The 18,970-nt window shown below is 43.1% G+C and overlaps 1 protein-coding gene across 1 annotated transcript; it reads left to right on the top strand.

The window, feature by feature from the left end:
- The first annotated feature begins 9,190 nt into the window (after positions 1–9,190).
- Positions 9,191–9,920, top strand: LOC147440020 (uncharacterized). Its single transcript, XM_086484447.1, has 2 exons — positions 9,191–9,606; positions 9,683–9,920. The coding sequence occupies exons 1-2, from the start codon at positions 9,307–9,309 to the stop codon at positions 9,701–9,703; spliced, it is 321 nt and encodes a 106-aa protein (XP_086340573.1). The 5' UTR covers positions 9,191–9,306; the 3' UTR covers positions 9,704–9,920.
- The last annotated feature ends 9,050 nt before the right edge of the window (positions 9,921–18,970 follow it).

The following is an 18,970-nucleotide window of genomic DNA, read 5'->3' as shown; positions in this document are numbered from 1 at the left end:
GTTGTTGTAAATTGTCACCACGGGAAAGCAGCCACTCAATGGCTTTAGTACTTCAAAACAAGAAGTAGATTACAAAGGGATTATACCCTTTTGGAGCTCCCGCCTTGCTTCACTCTCACCAACTCACATCAACTTCACAATGCACCACAATGCTTCAGAATCCATCTTTGTGTGTAGAAGAGGCCTCCTTTTATAAGCCAAAAGGGATGCCCTCTATCATGAGAGGCAGCCATGTGTAGCCGCCCTTGTGTAGACAAGTCCAAATCGGACCCTCCAATCCGCCCATGTGTGGCCGCCCTTGAGAAGATAAGTCCATCTTTGAAATTGGCCACCGGCCATTGAATTCCGCCACCGGCCACCGTCCATTAACTTTGACCGCCGGCCATTGACTATCGGCCAACCGGTCAAATGATAGGCCGTTTTTCGATCACTTTCCTGCCGCCGTCCAGCCATAATATTCCGACAAAAAGAAATATTTCGTCAAAAATTTGGTTTTCAACGAGTGATTTTTCTTCATGCACGATGGCTTCTCCTCATAAGGGGGACTTTACAAATGTGCGTTTTTAACACAAAAATTTACAAGGGGTAAATCAGTCTCCATACTTAACAAGATGAACTAGCATATGGAGTTCTTCTTACCTCTCTTGACGATAACTATATTCACTATCTTGATGAATGCAAAAATTCTCAAGAAGCTTGGCTAACGCTAGAAAGTCATTTTGGAGCAAAAGTCAAAAGATCCAAAATAGCTCTTAAATTGCAACTTTATGCACTCATAACGGAGCCAAAAGAGGATGTAGCCTCCTTAGTCAATAGAATGAAAAGCATTTGGATCTCTTTGAGAATTTAGGGACAAGGCTAAATTTCTCTTCGGTCTATCATCCGCAAGGCCAAAGTGAAATAGCTAACCTAACAATTCTTGATCTACTAAAAGCCTATGTAACGGAAGTAGATCAAAGATCCCAATGGGAGAAGTACTTACCCTTAGTGGACTATGGCTACAAGAACATTGTACATGCTTCCACGGGTAAAGCACCTTTCGAGGTAATTGAAGGAAGATCCAAAAGTCCCCTGCTACTTAAGGTACACGAGAAGATCTTCGTTGCAGATGAGTATAGCCGAGACCTACAAGAATCTTTCCAAAATATTAAGGATGCTATCTCTATCTCACAACAAAGGCAAAAGGATGTTGTTGATAAGCACAGAACAGCCCAAGCCTTTACAGAGAATGATTGGGTCTTACTTAAATTTCCCAAGGCTCAATTAAGGCACACGACGGGTAAGAATCCTACGGGACACCAAAAGTACTATGCTACGCTAGCAAAAAGGTACTATGGTCCCTTCCAGATTCTTAGGCCAATCAGAAAGATGGGCTATCAACTCAAGTTACCCAGCCATTGGCTCACACACAATGCTTTCCATGTGAGCCTACTAAAGCCTTACAAAGGAGAGCCACCTCAAGAACCAACTATTGAAGACCCACCGGAGATCGAGGACCAAGAAGAGGTGTTGCAGCCCGAGTCCAATCTCCGACATGAAGACAAGGTATTAAGAGGAGGTAAGACTATCCGACGATATCTTATTAAGTTTAAGAATTATCCTTTTGAAGGTGCTAGATGGATGCAAGGCATACAACTAAAGGATAACCTAAACCTTGTCAATGCTTACAATGCTTCCTTAGAGTAAGCAAATGTACAAATGTTTAAAATGAACAAAGTATTTGTCTTATAAGACTCTCTTTTCCTTTATTGTGCACAAATGTGAAGTAGTATGCATGCTTAGATCAAGTTTGTGGAGACGATGTCTCCCAAACACCAAGTAGAGCTTGTCACTCTACTATGGAAGATTGATAGGACTAATGTGCAGACATGCTTGTGGCAGCTTAGGCTCTCAAGCTCCAAATGGATTAGTCATCCATTCTGGAACGATGTCGTAGGATAACATAGGGATCCCTCTACCCGCTAGAAAAAGGACTAATTAATAGGCTTTATCTTCTCTACCCCATAGTCAAGGACGACTATGATTTCAAGAGAGAGGTAATTTCATAATAACTAATATCTAATTCTCCTAAATGAATTTCTCATGTTAAACTGATCATTTAATATGGGGAAGTGCCAAGGGAGAAAAAACTAGAATATTGGTTAAGCTGGCAGACCGGCCACATTAGGGATCCAAAGGAGGGAAAATAGGGATCCAAAGGGGGGGCCATCTAAAAAAGAGCAAGGTGAAACAATGGGCTTTAACACTAGGTTGGTAATGAAACACTTTTATGTCCTGGGACACTTTTATGTCCTATTAAGTGACCATTTTCCTTGAATTATGTCAAGAGTTTAAAAATGGATTTTGAGGTGCTATCTATCTAGAAATTTGTCTCATGAGCTGAAAAAAACTCGACATTTTTTTGGAATATCAATTCCATCTTTAACATTGTCCTTGCACAACATTTCACAACCTAAACTGTGTGAAAAAACGGGTCCTGTTTTTGGCTTTTTGCAACTTTAGCACTCTAGAATTCATGTTTGTGAGATCTATAATGCTAGAGAACTATCTTTAGTAGTCCTCAACATGTCATGATGCTTCTAGGGAGAACTAAATATTAAAGTTGTAAGTTATGACCAAATTACAAAAATTATCAAATCCTGTTTTTTAGCCAATTTTAGCTCTTCTATGATTTTTTTGGTGGATTTCATGATATCCAAATGCATTTTTGATTTTCTATGTCGCATATTGTAACATAAAGCTAACATTACTTGAGTTTTGGGGCACCTAATACCCTATTTTGCATAGTACACAACGATGGTTGATTTTTTCAATTATAAAAGAAAATAAAACATTCTAGTATATCAAGCATAGGTTTTTCAATATTGTTAGTTTCTTGTGACAACTACATGCATTTTGTAGGTAGTAACCATATCTACTCATAAGGATCAAATTTGTCTAGATATTGAATAGTTTCTATGGGATTCTACAACTCATAATGTTGAACCGAGCTTTTTCATGTTTGCTGTATTTACAACTTCATCTTTTTCCCCAAAATTCCCCTTGGTAAGAGATGTATTATTCTTTTGACATGCTCCATGGCTCCTTATGAACATAAAGAAAAATAGGGAACTAAGAAACCATGCATATATTATTTGTATTGAGTGTGGCTATAGAAACTTTGATGATATGTTTGCAGAATGGTAAAAATTCAACTTTTTTGTACCTATTTATTTTGGCAAAACAAAAATTAGTGAGTGAGAAGCAATCATATGTTCTGATCACCAACCCATTGAAGTTAACTAGGGAATTTATCTCAAGTCCTACAAAAATCCCTAATCTTATTTTTATGCAACAAAACGTAAGAAATGACTGTTTTGATGAAAATGCACTGGTCCATCAACTTTGGAGGCTTGGTGTGACCAAAAGATGAGAAATTTTACAAGTTTCGTTTTTTTTCCATGTGTAGTAGGCCTTGAACTATAACTTCATGAAAGGATTTTACAAAATGAGTGGATCTACTATGGTTTTGGAGGTTTTTTTCAAAACCCTGAAAGGACACTTTTATGTCCTGTTAGGTTACCAACCTAGTGTTAAGGACCGTAAGGTTCAGCCCATTAAGACTTCCAATGCTAAGGTTCTAACATTCAAAGGTTGTGTCCAAAGGTCAAAGCTTAGGAAAATTGGATGCTTGTGTGTGTACAAAAAGTCTTCGATGAGTCCTACATAGGAGGGGGCGAGCCTTGGAAGTAGGGGATGGGAGAGAAACAAACACACACACTCACAAGCTTCCTTTACACAAAGGGAATGAGGGATACATGTCAACTCCTTAGCCCAGATGCCCACAAGGTGTACTCATATCCTATTAGATGGACCAATGAGATTTAGGCTAGAGTAAATCTAGTTTAATTAATTTAAAAACACTTAATAAAAGAACCAATAAAAATTAACCTCTCTAGAAGACTATCGGACAGTCTCCCAAGGGGTCTAATGGGCATTCAACAGTTCAATGGCTTGCTTGATTCCTATTGGCCAGGAGACAAAGGGGTCCAATGAGAGTTTAGTTGCATTAATTAATTACCTAAAGCTCTCACAAAAGGGGAAAGGGGGACACATGTCAGAAGGCTATCACTTATGCCCCTCAATTTTCATTGGCTAAGCCTGGCATGGACCAATGGGGTGCCTGCATGAGTAAATTGGAAGAGGGGTCGACCAAGAGTGAGGGGGCCCTGAATTTGTCAATTCATTCACACACACACACTCACACAATCTCATGTGTGGAGCAAGAAGATGCTCTCTCTCCTTCTAAGGCTTTAATGGAAAGCTTATCACCTACTCCAAGCTTGTGAGAAGGGAGGCCTAAACCAACAACTCTTGGCTTTGTGATGCAAAACCAACCAAGAGCCAAGCTTCAATGCATGCTCATCTCCTTTACCATGCTAATTACTAAGCTATTCTATGCTAATATGAGTGATTATGTGAGGAGATGTACATCTTTCTCATAAGATTACTCCTTCCTCTCAATCTACTCTCAACCCCGCTAGCTCTCACCATCTTCGAAGGTGTGTGAGGTCTTAGGTGTGAGACCGTGAGGGAATTGATGTTGTGTTTTATAAGTGTTTTGCTTAGTGCTTGAAGCTTCCATCTTCGTTGCACTAGCTAGTATTGAAGGAACACAAAGAATTGTATTGTAAAATGTCTCTCTTGATGGGAAAAACCTACAATACAAAGCCTTTTAGAGGGGGGACCGGCTCCATGTAAATCCGGTCCTCAACTATTGTCAATAGCTTAATTTCTCTCTCTTTTGAAGTATTCATACCTATCTAACTAGGTGTTATGCTTTTTGTTGCTCTCTCCACCCAAGCACTCTTGTTATGCTCATTAAGAAACTATTCTAATGAAATTCTCACTATGTTCATGCTATTTTCCGCTACACACAAGTTACCAGGCCATTGAATGTTACAAAAAGTTTACTATGGTTATGAGGAGCATGGATGGGGCAACATTAGGGGCATTGCATCAGTAGTGCGGTCTGTTGGTTACGCAAAAAGATTGACAGCCCAATTGCAACTTCAATCTGTTGAATGTGAGATGCCTCGTACACTCTGCATGAAGTGAACTCCAAAAGTTGCGGCTAGTCATGGATCATGACAATATGCCTACCAACAACACCGTTGTATCAAGGCTCTCTGCCTCCCACTGATTTTCTTGTGATTTTGATTGGTGGGGTTTACTTTTGTCGGTGCCTACTTCAATTTATGGCATGCAAGATGGCTTTAATTCAAAAGTGCACGACGGTGGCAAGACGTCCCCCAATGTTGAGAGTTTCTCCTGCTTTGATGCCAATTTGTAAGGGCACCTTTCATAAGTGCATAGGAGTGGCACCACATCCCCAAATGTCAAGAGTTTCTATGGCTTGATGACATGCACGTTTGTTGGTGTCTTTGCCAATTCTGTCAACAGGTGCTTTTGATTAATTCCTTAACAAACGTCTCCAATTTCCTCCCTTATTTTTTTTGGTTGCCCAATGATATTGGATATCATATGAGCCCCCCAGCCCCCAACCTTGGTACGATGACGTGACAATGCTGCTACCAAAGAAGGTTGATAGGTGTGGACTTTGGAGGTTGAAGGGAGGAAAATTTGGTAGTAAAGTCCTAGGACTCAGCCCTGTGGACCTTGTGCAGACATATTGGGTCAGCATCATAGAGACCATAGATACGACCAAGGAAGGAGATGGAGGTAGCTTGGTCTCTAGGCATTGAAATTTGACATGTACATGCCACTCTTCTCTGTTAGCGAGTTGGGTCCGTCCAGATGACGAGTTGTAAACTTACATTTTTTATAGCTATTATAATTTTTAAAAACCAAGTAATTGGGAATCGTTGACGTGAGAACGCGAGTGCCTGCAGCATTTGCAAGACATGATTGAAAAAGCGAGGAGACGGACTCATCAAGTCCCACCCCCGCCCCACCCCCTTTTCTCTCTCTCTCTCTCTCTCTCTCTCTCTCTCTCTCTCTCTCTCTCTCTCTCTCTCTCTCTCTCTCTCTCTCTCTCTCTCTCTCTCTCTAGCGCACGTGCAAAGAACGCCCTATGTCGGGCATCCTCTGGCATTGATGATGATGATTTTAGTCTTTCACTTTACTTCGCTTCTTTTTTATTTTTGTACCCAGACATTGGATTAGATCCACCAAGATTGTATCAGTTTGGTCTCATAGGTCATTTTGGCCTTTTGAAGACATTTAATATAACATTTGATTTCATTTCTCTCTCTCTCTCTCTCTCTCTCTCTCTCTCTCTCTCTCTCTCTCTCTCTCTCTATCTATCTATCTATCTATCTCTCTCTCTCTCTCTCTCTCTCTCTCTCTCTCTCTCTCTCTGGGTCAAGTAAGGCTAAGGTGTCAATAGATTTTAGATGCCGCAGTAACACAGTACTAGATCTCTCCCTCTCTGGCTCTCTTTCAACAAAGCTGATATGTCATTCGTCGATCTACACACATCATGGACACAAAACATAGTGTCATGAGCGTCCTCCTCTGAACATAATGAAATCAGTCCATCGATGGACGAAAAAATATTAACATGTAGGACTATTCTTGCTAACGATAATGCCATGTGGGTATGCTCTGCCTCACTAGTAATTGATATAATCAGGACACAAGTTGAGAGAGATGTTATATGTGCTTATGACAAGAGCAATATATTGATTAGGCTTAGACCACATGAGGTCACTTGCGAGCTTGCATGCAATCAAAGATGCCATGCTATGTGCATCCTTGAATGTAGAATCTCTTCTGTGTGTGTGTGTGTGTGTGTGTGTGTGTGTGTGTGTGTGTGTGTGTGTGTGTGTGTGTGTGTGTGATGCTTTTCGTGAACATTGAGAGCAAGGTAGAGAGACATGACCTTTAACTAGCACAAGGCACACATAGCGAGTTGTGAAGCCGGTATTTTTATATTGCCATGTACATGGGTAGCAAAATCATGTGGCTTCAATGTTAGCCTAACATATTGTGCTATCAGCAGCTTGAGGAGCCTGTCCTTGACCATAGACTCTCCCTTGCTTCCTTAAGAATAGCCCATCGCTACGTGTAGTAAGAAGCGAACCATTCTGTGCCGTTAATTATTTTCACAATCTCTTGCATGAGTTGAAGAATTTGAAGCCTATAAGATGTTATAGCCTTGGCGGGATGTTTTCCTTCCTTAAAAGCAGCCCACGGCCACCTTCTGGCGAGGCCAAAAAAGCTCTGGGTTTGTTATATCGGAAGTAAAGCCTATCGCATGATAGGAGAAAATGTCATTGATGAACATATATAGGGTGTTATTATTGGCAATGCTTTCGTTGAAGCAAATGCCAAATCTGGTCTTTTCTCACTCGGTAATGGGAGAAGCCATACGTGACAAAAAACCTAATCTGGTTTTTTCTTAGTACTTAATGGGACAAATCATCTATGACCGAATGCATGTGTGTGAATAATTTCCACGTTGTTAAGATAATGCTGGTGCTGACATTGTTTCATGTGCACACAATGCTGCTAGCAGGTAGCGCTGCAGCACTTAAGTAGGATCAAGTAATAACAATCTCTAGCCAATATACCAACTACACCATTTAATTTCTCATACTAGGAATGTCATCTATTGGAATGGATTGATCGTAGGGTATATCACATGGGGTAGGGCAAAGAAGTGTTGGGTTGTTTTTGGTGAATGTAAAGTGACGGAAAATACCTATGCATGTATCTAGAAGGCATGTGCAAATTGTACCAAGGAAATAGGCTCGTAAGAGGGGTAAGTTTGGTTGAAAGCAGCACATACAAATTGAAAGAGGCATTACAAATGTGCTCTTGCATAATAAACGTGATGGAAAGTATAATTATGTCTATAGCTGATAATTAAGATAATTACGTCGAAGAGACCCATGAGATCAATGGATGTCAAGCTAGACATGCATGACATTATCAATTGAAACATTTTGTTTCTTCTTTGATCCCCTCTAGAAGACGGATTTATATACTAGTGGTTATTTGCGGAGAGTGCACCTTTATGATGTTTACAAAGTTTTTGGCCAAGAAGGCCATAGGGAAGTGGTAGAGAAAAACGTGCAATTCTCTCACCATCAAGTGGTCACCCTCACTTTAACTTTTATAGGTGACATTTCAAGTCATTTCAAGCCTTAGTATATTCATTTGAATATTTTCATTATGAGAATGAGTGTGTGTGTGTACGCCTGTGCACGTGCATCTCTCTCTCTCTCTCTCTCTCTCTCTCTCTCTCTCTCTCTAATCTCTCTCCGTTAAAGTGTTCGGAAAAAAACATTTTTACAGACATACAAAATTTCTTTTCTTGAATATGCTTAGAGAAAATGTTAAAAATTAGATTTATTTTGCAAGTTTTCACATTATTTTTCTCTATTTCAAGGTGGAACTTCTCCTTTTCCGCTTGCTCTCAACTGACATTTTTGAAATTGAAAACAGCACCAGTGTTAGAAAAAAACCGGCACCTAGTGTATTTTAACCGATTAAAATTGAAAAATCCCGACTAGATTTTAAGCTTGCCTTTAAGATAACCGACAAATTTACACAAGTTTTAGTGTAATTGTCGGCAAAAGATTCAAATTTTGACCTATAAACCGAGAGAATTTCAAGTTTCCTCTTATTTTGACTCTTTAGAAAAAAAAGTATTTTTTTAGCCATAAATGACAAGATATTAAGTTGAGACACATTTTTCTCGAACACAGACTATTAACATGTCAAATGTGTTCTAATAATCATTTATCACAACAAAAAATTGATGCTTCTTTATTCTTGAAGCCATTGTGAAGTATTTACCTTGTTTGATCAATTGGAAAGGCAGAGTAGACTTGAGGAGGGTTCCAGTAGTGTGATTGAGAAACAATTTCTCACTTTTTTTTTTTTTTTTTTTTTTTTGGGAGAACAAAGACTCTTCTTCATGGTCGGAGGCCGGGCGTCGGGATATTGACGTCGTGCAGCTCTCATTCGTAGTCGGCTACATTTTTGTGGTGAACTCCCATCAGCATACGTAGCCTAATTTAACTTTTAAGTTTTGAGGTGCATGTTACAACCTTTAAATGAGCGCCAAGTGGACGCGTTTGCGGGCCAGGTGTCGTCAAGGGCAGAACGCGTTTGCACACTTGTCAATCCAGGGGTTGTAATGCGCAACTTCTACTTAAAACGCACCCCTCGGCTACAGCTCCATTCGATTCCCTCGTAGTAACCACTTTCGTTCTTCGAGCTTCAGCAACGTTTTTCGAAAGAGCAGGATTAAGAAAGCTTAGCTTCTCCATCCCACCAGCTTGCCAAGCATCTAGAATGGCCAACATGATGGAGAAAGTCGGAGAGAAGCTGCACATGGGCGGTCACAAGAAGGAAGATAAGCATCAGCCCGGCGCCCATCCCACACCTGTAGCTCCTGCTGGCTACGTCCATGATCCCCACCATACCGGAGCTGGAGCCACTGCAGGCGCTCCTGCAGCAGGTGCTCACCAGGAGGGTTTCATGGGGAAGATGAAGAACAAGGTGAAGGGTGGGAAGGACAAGACCAAGGCCAAGGCACATGGAGGGGACTCCAGCTCTAGCAGCAGCGAGAGTGATGGCGAGGGCGGGCACAGGGTATGCTAAGCTCTCTCTCTCTCTCTCTCTCTCTCTCTCTCTCTCTCTCTCTCATTGTTTTCTTTGACTGATGCAGAAGAAGAAGGTCGTGTACTGAGGTGCATCTCCACGTCCTACATAGCCGCCAGCAGCAACACGGCCACCACCAACAGTAGTGTACATTCACGCGATTTTATACGATTTGTCCCATGCGCTCTTGTTACAATAGTTGCACTTGTGTGCCTCGCCGCCCCGTGAAATAGCATCTTACCTGTAAATGAGTTCTGTTTGTGAAGAATTCGAATAAGAGGCTACACTAGAGATTCATTTGTCAATGGGTATTTTTATCTTGTAAAATGTATATGTGCTTGTCTTGATGTTCTGTTGAAAGCTGTTTTGGATGTTAGGCTGACATTTTGCAAAGTTTTGATATTTAAGGTGGCCTGCATGCAATACAGGAGGACATTTCTCAGCATGCGTTCTTAAGGGGGCTGGATGGGACGTTTTAAAATGGCATGCTTTCACGTTCACGTGAATGGGAGGGGAGTAAAAGGTTTGAAATCCAACTACATCTCATTACTTAGTGGAGGGGGAAGGGGTAAATGCAAAACCAACTATACCCTCTTAACTTGGAATCAGCTAAACCTGGTGAAATGGCTGATTTGAAAAGGAGAGAAACCTCTCTCTTATGTACTAAACTGCCAAAAAATTGGCGCGGAGCCCATCCTCATCGGAGAGTTACAATTTAAATGTATCAATAACATCAAATTGTTCAATTTAGGTGGGGCAAATGTTTTTGAGCTACTTTATTAGTCAAAACACTTGTATATTATATTCCAGCTAAATGTGTAGATTCAGTGTTAGAAAAAAACTGGGGTCTAGTGTGTTTTATCGACTGAAACAAGAATAACCCGGTTAGATTTTGAGCTTGCCTTTAAGGAACCCGGTTAGATTGTTAGATCATGAACTTGCCTTAAAGAAAACAGGTCAGATTTTGAGCTTGCCTTAAAAGAAAACCTACAAATTTGTTTTGAGTGTACCGGCAAAACAAAAGCTTCAAATTTTGACCTAAAAACCCGAACAATTTGGGTTTCCGCTTATTTTGATTACCTTAATTGTTGCTCAGTTTTTGGTATGACGTTTTGATCTTCCAATCGGGCAATTTCCTCATCCTCATCTAGTCCCATCATTGTGTTCGGGAAAAATGTGTCTCAGCTTAATATCGTGCCCTTTTGAATGTCCAATATGCCGGTTGAAGGCAAGGGGAAAAGGAGAAATTCCGCCCCAAAAAAGAGTGTAAAAACCTGAAAGTAAACTAGTTTTCTAAAATTTCCTCTTGGAAAATTCAATGAAAAAGGAATTTCGTATGCTTGGAAAAATGATTTTTCCCGAACACTACCAATCAACCATTTAATAAACCAGTGGGGGCGCATCTTGAGAAATAGCTTCCTCTCGACTCATCTCACTATTTGATATATACCGACTTTCCACACAAAAGACCATACTCCAGGTGGGGAGGGTAGTAGCGGGGGGAAAGGGGAACATTCTAGACTGTACTTGAAGTAAACCAACTATTTTTCACTTACATGTGGTGTAAATAAAAATAGCTAGCATTCACTTTCTGACCTAATAACCCATTATTTAAAATTTGTCCTTTTCTCACTAGCGGGAAAGAAGTTTGGTGTGAATAAAATGGCAGCTTTCATTGCTCACAAAGATGCCGTGACAAACGAGAACGAGAAATGTAGACAGTTGGCATGCGGAGTATTATGATAAGGAAAAACAGTTTTAGGATGGTAGAGGGGCCAGTTGCGGTACGACCCCAATAAAAAGACACATGAACCCCTAATTTTAATATGTTTGGGGACCAATAGAAGCACAAAAAGGTGGAGTTAAAATGGCTAGTTCATTCGATATAAAGCCTTCTCATTTTGCCCAAGGTGTGGGTTCAAGACGCCGTGGTTGCATTTTACCTCTTTTGGCCCCCATCGGTGTTCTTATTCATGCCGATTTTTGATACACTTGATTCTAAAAATCGCGTCGCGATTACCGATTCTCAAATCCGACCATTCTCAAATTAATTCTCTTGAAAGCTTGTGAAAAGGCGATTAAATTGAGCTACTCAATGCAAAAAATTGAGCTCGGAGGAGAGAGATTCAAACTCCCCAAGTTACCCGTCCCCCTATCGGTTCCCGTACCCTAGGTGGCACGGGAAATATGAGAGATGTATAGTTGGCATTCCATTGCATAGCAACACATGATTGGACATATTAAACAAGGGGAAGAGCGGTGAATGGTTTAAAATTTAGTGCAATGCAATGTATTGTACTTGCGCCATAGGACTGCATTGGATTTTCCTTGTGCCATAGAAATTTAAGTCTAGTGAGTATGACGAGTTGGGATCTCTTGCAAGTATGTTTGAAGATTTGTGCTAAAAATGGAGTAACTTGAAATCTAGTGCAACGCCTCGGATTTTACCTGTGCCATGGGAAAAGTTTGTCCATTTTGGAAGATTTGTGCTAAAATGGAGTAACTTGAAATCTAGTGCAACGCATCGGATTTTACTTGTGCCATGGGGAAAGTTTTAGTCCATTGATGAAGAGTCGGAATCTCTTAGAGGGTATGTTTGAAGAGTCGTGCTAAAGGTAGTAGAATATTTTAAGAGAAGAAAATTGAGGGAGTAGAGTATTTTATGGTGTTCTCATCCTTCTTCCCAACAGCCTTATGAAATAAATGTTTCTAACAATTGATAAAGACATTCAAGCAACCGAGAATATGTACAATCTATATCTATATATATACACGCTACTAACATAATATGGCGGAGGTAGTAACCCTTTAATCGTCTCTATTTGCGAGATGAAGGCTAAATGCCAAATGTGAGAGACATGGGATAAAGAGGCCAAGCAGAAGAGAGGGGCCGCCAAAGGCGGCCAGTCACACTCGTATCTATGTAGCCCCCGCCTCCCCCCCCCCCCCCCCCCCCCCCTTCCCCTTCCTCCTCCTCTTCGCGACATGGCGTAACTTGCTTGCTCCGATGCTCTTTGACAAGTGTGCCTTACGCGAACAGTGACACAGCTACAGAGAGAGACTCAAGCTCCAAAGAGTCGAAGTGACCACCAATATAGCGCCTCCACGAGTAGAGAGAGAGAGAGAGAGAGAGAGAGAGAGAGAGAGAGAGATGGCAAATCCCTGGATTTCCTCGCTTGGCCTTGAGTGAACACCTAAATCTCCTCGATTGGCCTTGAGTGAACGCAACGACAATGTGCATGTCCTCTCTTCCTCAAAATAGGCCATAGCTATTTGTCATTCTTCTCTCTCTTTCCTCACACACGATAGTGGTTGGCTCCCAACAAGTGGTGCTCTACTTGCTTTCAAATACCTTGAGGCGGACCACCCCCGTGTTAGGAGCCCTTGCTCTTTAAGATCAGCTTCATGACAAACATCCTCTTTCTTGCTTTGCGTTCCTTTGTGCTCAGGTCATGTTGCCGACTTTTGAGCTTTTACGGTTGAAGTGTTGTAGACGCACATGCCAGCCAAAGTTGAGCGAAGGAATTTAACCCTAAGATGCTAGGTGATTACCAAACTCAAAGCTTGATCCTCAGAGAGTTTACTTTCAAGATTCTCATGATGGCAACCAACACCCGGAAGAGTTCGGTGCGATGATCAAGTTAGGCGAAGGTGATAGTAGCTCTTAGCAAAATTGATCATGTCACCCAACTTCAAGCAACCCTAGAACGAGTCGTGTGGCCATGGGAAGAATGATCAACGTTCTCACTGAGCTATAGAGACCTTGCCAAGCAAGAAGGCATGGTTATGAGACGGGAAAATAACTAGCAATGGTGTGTGCGTCGTGCAATCAACAAGAGGCAAATCTTTCTTGCATAGCGAGGGTGCAATCAATCGGGCATGCGAAGGTACTTGGAGTACACCTCGACCACAACAAAAAATACAAGGCAATGAGGGTTGGCAAGAACCGGGGAAGACTTCAAGGATTCCAAAACAATAAGTGGGGATGGTGTAGGGAATGGTTGTGCACTGACCATTCCCACTAATCAGGGCGATTGGCGGAGGCCGGGAGCATTGATTATGGGAATTGTCTGTGCACGACCATTCCCGGCCGTCAATGGTTGGAGGAGTGGGGGGTCATTAGCCTTGTGCCAAGTGGCAAACTTGACGCTCTGTCGCAACAACACAGTGCGCAGCTTGAATTCCAACAACCGACATGGCAGCTTTTCAACACAATCTGCAACAAGATTCCCATTACTGAGGTGTCAGTAGCAGAGCCCATTCTGCATGATGATTTGCGAGCCTCTGATTGGGATGCAAGTCGTGATATTACGTAGGCTGAGTTGGCGTTCATCTGGTGGCTGAAGCTAGAATTCCTTCATATAATGGACAATGGATGTACGCACCAGATCCATTGCCTCCCACCTCCGACCTTGACGGAAAATTCAAGGCAGCATGCTCACAGTATTGAGAACAACACATTTGGAAAACAGACCGTAGTAGAGGATGAAAAATAATTCAAATCTTGGTTCTAAAACTTGGGGCAGTTTGGCACCTCTGCCCAATTCATCCCAGCTCATCTATCGCGACACTCCAAACCTAGAAGAGCTGAATGATGAGAAATCCATGGAGTAAGGCAAAAGTAGGGAGGAAGTTTAGAGCGAGGGTGGGAAAGCCGAGCCAGAGTGGTTGGGGGGCAAGGCGGCTTTAATCTCCGTTGTCGGATCACACAGTGAACTAGGGGTGGGTGAATTGGGGGTGAACTAGGGGCGCCTAAACTAGGATATGATCATGTGCCATGCCAATATGGACAGTGACGCGCGCTAGCGTGGTGGCAGGGCATTCGTGTGGCAACCGAGACGTCCCAGGTTCGACCCACACCCCGCGAGGCGGGTGAACTAGGGGGGGTGAACTAGGGGTGAACTCGGGGCGCCCCTAGTTCACTACGTGATCCGACAGCCGAAATTAAAGCCGCCTTGTGCCTCCAAATTTGGGCCTTAGTTCCCCCCTGGCTAGAGCCGTGCCATATAGTGACGAGGCTAGTACCCGACCAACAGTAAGTGACACAATGAGTGCAGGGCTGGAGTGAAGGGGTGGCAATCTCAGCAGGCGGCACCTAGCACTGGGTAGTGACGTCCGTGGGCTACAATCAGTGCAACCTGAGTAGACCCGCTCGATCGCAAACAATTTTCCAACGAAATAAGGTTAGAAGCTAAAGAGCCTGGTTGCGTGGACTTGCTCAACAACATTCTAGCTCGGCCATCCCGTTGATGAGAGGCACCATCATTGGCTACAAAGGGCTGAAGTTTAACCAACTGCTAAAGCGAGGCTTGAAAAAATGAAAATGCTAAAACTAATAGGATGTCTGTTCTATAAAATGGTGTATCTCGGTGTTTCCGAGGCAATCCTGGTGTTCACAACAGAATTCACAAGAGAATCCGATCAGCTTTCAAAAGAACTAGTGTAGCCGGCCGCTCTCTCTCTCTCTCTCTCTCTCTCTCTCTCTCTCTCTCTCTCTCTCTCTCTCCATCACTGAGTTCTCGGACGCTGCAGGCGACACCCACCAGATGCAGGGGAGGCTGACGCGTGGAAAGGGGGGGGGGGGGGGGGGGGGGGGGGGGAATTCGCTCCCCCTTTAGCTATTAGTATAGATTGTGTTGATATGTGATTTAACCTTCTCTTTCTACTTTTTACTTGCTGCTGAGTAAGACTCCAAGCCACGCTACCAGTCTGACTGTTCAACTATCGCCTACATCATGGGGGATGTTTACTCCATCCAATCCAAAAAGGCATGAATTCTTTTGTGTGTGTGTGTGTGTGTGTGTGTGAGAGAGAGAGAGAGAGAGAGAGAGAGAGAGAGAGAGAGTAAGCTTGGTATGACACAAGGAGCCCTTATTAATTGAGCATAAAGCGAGCAACTACTCTCTCTCTCTCTCTCTCTCTCTCTCTCTCAAAAAGACCCAAGGGGAAGAACAAATTTTGGATGACATGAGGAAGCTTAAACACACACACACACACACACACACATTTTCGACACTTCCTATAGATTGGTAAAGATGCACCTCATCAGCAATATATATATATATATATATATATATATATATATATATATTCAAAAAATAGAGCTTAAATTGAGAGAGAGAGAGAGAGAGAGAAGGGGATTTGGGGGGGGGGGGGGGGGGGGTCGGGGAATATGTGTTCGCTACGTGAGCCCGAGCAGGCACCGCGCCTCTGGTTGTGGGAGGTGTGAAAGAGAGAGAACAAGAACAACAGACATTGACAGCTCTGGCAATCACCGGAATCATCAATTAATTGAATATTACTTCGACTACAGCTTAGTCCTTAGCCAAGGCGGACTGTGAACAACATCGTCACTTGGATCAGCTGCTAACTAGGAGTTTAAGCTCCCGTTTACAGGATTAGCCGGACCGTTAACGACATGGGACTTAACAAAATGCTTAATCAACTTCGGACTGATGTTGGTGATGGAAATTTTCTTATGTCGCTTTGTCTGCTTCAAATACCTCGCGGATTCTGCAAGTTTCAATTCAGTTCACTGCCTCGATCATCAAGCTTTAGTTATTACCAATTATCATGTAACTTCCTGCTTTGCTGAGCTCTAACTCTTTTTCTTCTGCCTTCGACTCCTTGCTTAACTCTGCTCTTTTCCGAGCCTTTGCTTTGTTTCTCTAATCCCGCGAGAGAGAGAAATAGTCTTTGTCCTACCCTTGCTCAAGCTTGAGAGCGAGAGAGCTTGGAGCTAATATCCTCCTTTGATCGATTGAGCACGAGGGAGGAGAGCAAGGTTGCCCCTTGTGAAAACTTGAGAGAGAGAGAGTTTGTTTTTGCTTAGGCCGAGAGACAAAAGATTTGCCTTGTTTACCTTGTCGAGCATGAGAGTGGGAGAGAGGGAGCTTGCTCCTCGCTACAACCACTCTCCGCCTTCCTCTTCTTCGCCTTTCGACTCCCTTCCTTGCTTACGCGTTCTCCTATTACCTCTTCTTTCCTCTTGCTTTGTTCGGCTTTTCCATGGCTTGAGAGGGAGAGCTTGTATGTTCTTTTGCTTCTCCTCTTCTTGCTTTGCTAATCCTCCTTTGCTTTGACTCCCCAACACGAGAGAGAGAGCCGTTGCTTTGCAAGCTGAGGGTGAGAGAGATTAAGAGCGAGCTTGCCTTGTTTCCTAGCTCCCGGCCTTGCCTCTCGTCCGAGCTTCCCGCCCTCCTTTGCTCGTCCTTCCCTCCTCTATGCCTCCGTCTTTACCCTCCTTCAACTCGTTCCTTATGCCCTATTATTAGCCCTCTTTAAATTTATGCAACGACGGCGCCGTCGTTGTGGGAAGGGCTTCTGCACGGGGTTCATCCGACATCTACACTGCGCGCTAAGAGCGTCTCTTCCATCCTCTGCTCTCGCGTTTCTTTGCCCACGCGCTGCTCGTCATTTTTTTCCTTTTGCTTCACACCATTAGGCTTTAGGGTGGCCATAGTGAATCACCTTGGGCGGGCAGCCGGCTTGCCTTCTTGGGCGGCCACTTGGGTTTAATTTCGGTGGCCCTTGGCCCTTGTTGGGCACCACATTTAGCATACATGCCGACCGAGGTATTGCCAAGCAGTATATCTTCCTCATTGGGCGGCCATATTGGGCCTGTGTTTCTTTGGGCGGGCGGCCCTTAAAGGGCATCCCATTTGGCATACATATCGATTAAAGCATCGCCAAGCACAACAACTTTCTCCAGTAGCCCTCGATTAACAATATCATCGTGAATTTTGATGCCCGTAAAAAGGTCTTGAATAGTGCTACAAGCGTGCTAGCTAGATACAAGTATAAGTGATTGCATTTGAACAATGACCCTCGATTTGTATTTGCTTAAGCCATAGCCGTGTTGGGCGTTTCCTGCTATCAACAATCTCCAATAAATAATATTCTTGTCAGGCACAACATATCAACCAAAGTGTTGCTGCATGACGTTCCAAAACTCGGTTGAAGTAAAAAAATTCCCAGATGGCACTCCGATCGAGCGGACCTAACTGGTACAGAGTCGGCCCCCGGTGAATCTTTAACGGCCCATATCTTGGCAATCGTAACTCCGATCGTTGATCTGAAAAGACCGACACGCTCCACAAAGTGAGCACTTCAGGCCCGTGCATTCATTTCAATTTTGTCACCTCAGCTGCAGTTGCCCAATCTGGTACGGATCTGCAATCGACTTAAACTTCAAACTGCCATAACTTCTTGATCGTAGCTCCAATCGACGAGCCGTAAAGACAAGCTGATAGAGCTCTTCAAACACTGCAGTTCTAGATCATAATCTCTCATATGTGGTCACTGCAAGCATACTCATTTTTGGCATCATTGAGGCATCTGTTGGCCCTTTTAAGCCACATCTGGCATACATTAATCATTAAACCTGGCCTGTTAACAATCCCTCATCACTGCCCATTAATCAAGTAGGCTTTCAATAAGCTTGATCTGCATCTTCTTGGCATATTTCTTAGCATGGGAGCGGAGCTGCACGACATCGGGGTGGGATGTCTCTCGGAATGTACTGATTGAGGGATATGCCCAACTTCGGCAAGGCCAAGAAACTTTGGGCTATTTTCGCGAAGGAAGAGAAGTGAGGGTGTTTCTCCAGATTCAATTGCGTACACTTGCATCTTGAAGGCAAGGGTCGGACGAGGAAGCTTTGGGCTATTTTCATCAAATGCAGAGAAAGGACCTCTCTCAAAGTGGATCACGTACACTTGCACCTTGAATGCACGAAAAATTATACAAGATGTTGATGGCGGTGAAGGTAGGTACCACTAGGGGTAGGGCTGCCCGTCGAAGCCTGCATTGTCGTACCAAAGCACTAATTGTGGGTTATGCCCATTAAACTGAGAGAGAGAGAGAGAGAGAGAGAGAGAGAGAGAGAGAGAGAGAGAGAGAGAACCCACACTAGTAGGAGGTTACACAACAACAGTAACAATTGCACGGTCAGTAGCAGTAGGAGCTTCATGGTGTGGGATGTCATCTCTTGGAATGCATGGGTTGTGGCGGCGAATGTGAAGCGAGGGTGCTTCTCTTGAGCCTACGGATAAGGATGAAACGGTTCTGGGCTATTTTCACCAGATTTAGAGTGAGGGCATCTCTCCAAATGCAATCATGTATACTTGCAATCCTATTCGAGATGTTCTCTTGGAGTGCATTGAATATGGGTGGTGCGCAAGATGCTGATAAGACCAAAAGAGTCCACTATGATATTGTTAGTCAGTGATTGATGAAAGAAAACGTCGTGCTTGGCACTTCCTTGGTCGATATGTATGCCAAATGTGGTGCACTTCATAAAGCACAAAAAGCGCTTGAGAAGCTTCCTGGCCGAGATTCTCTTGGAATGCATTGA

The sequence above is a fragment of the Adiantum capillus-veneris genome, chromosome 16 (genome assembly GCF_014529385.1).
Source record: "Adiantum capillus-veneris isolate H3 chromosome 16, ASM1452938v2, whole genome shotgun sequence".
NCBI classification, from domain to species: domain Eukaryota; kingdom Viridiplantae; phylum Streptophyta; class Polypodiopsida; order Polypodiales; family Pteridaceae; genus Adiantum; species Adiantum capillus-veneris.
This window is presented reverse-complemented; position numbering and strand designations above follow the sequence as displayed.

Bases quoted from the DNA above. Each gene is read 5' to 3' on its own strand.
- LOC147440020 (XM_086484447.1), top strand. From the start codon at position 9,307: ATGGCCAACATGATGGAGAAAGTCGGAGAGAAGCTGCACATGGGCGGT. The intron at 9,607-9,682 runs GTATGCTAAGCT...TGACTGATGCAG, and splicing joins ATGGCGAGGGCGGGCACAGG to AAGAAGAAGGTCGTGTACTG.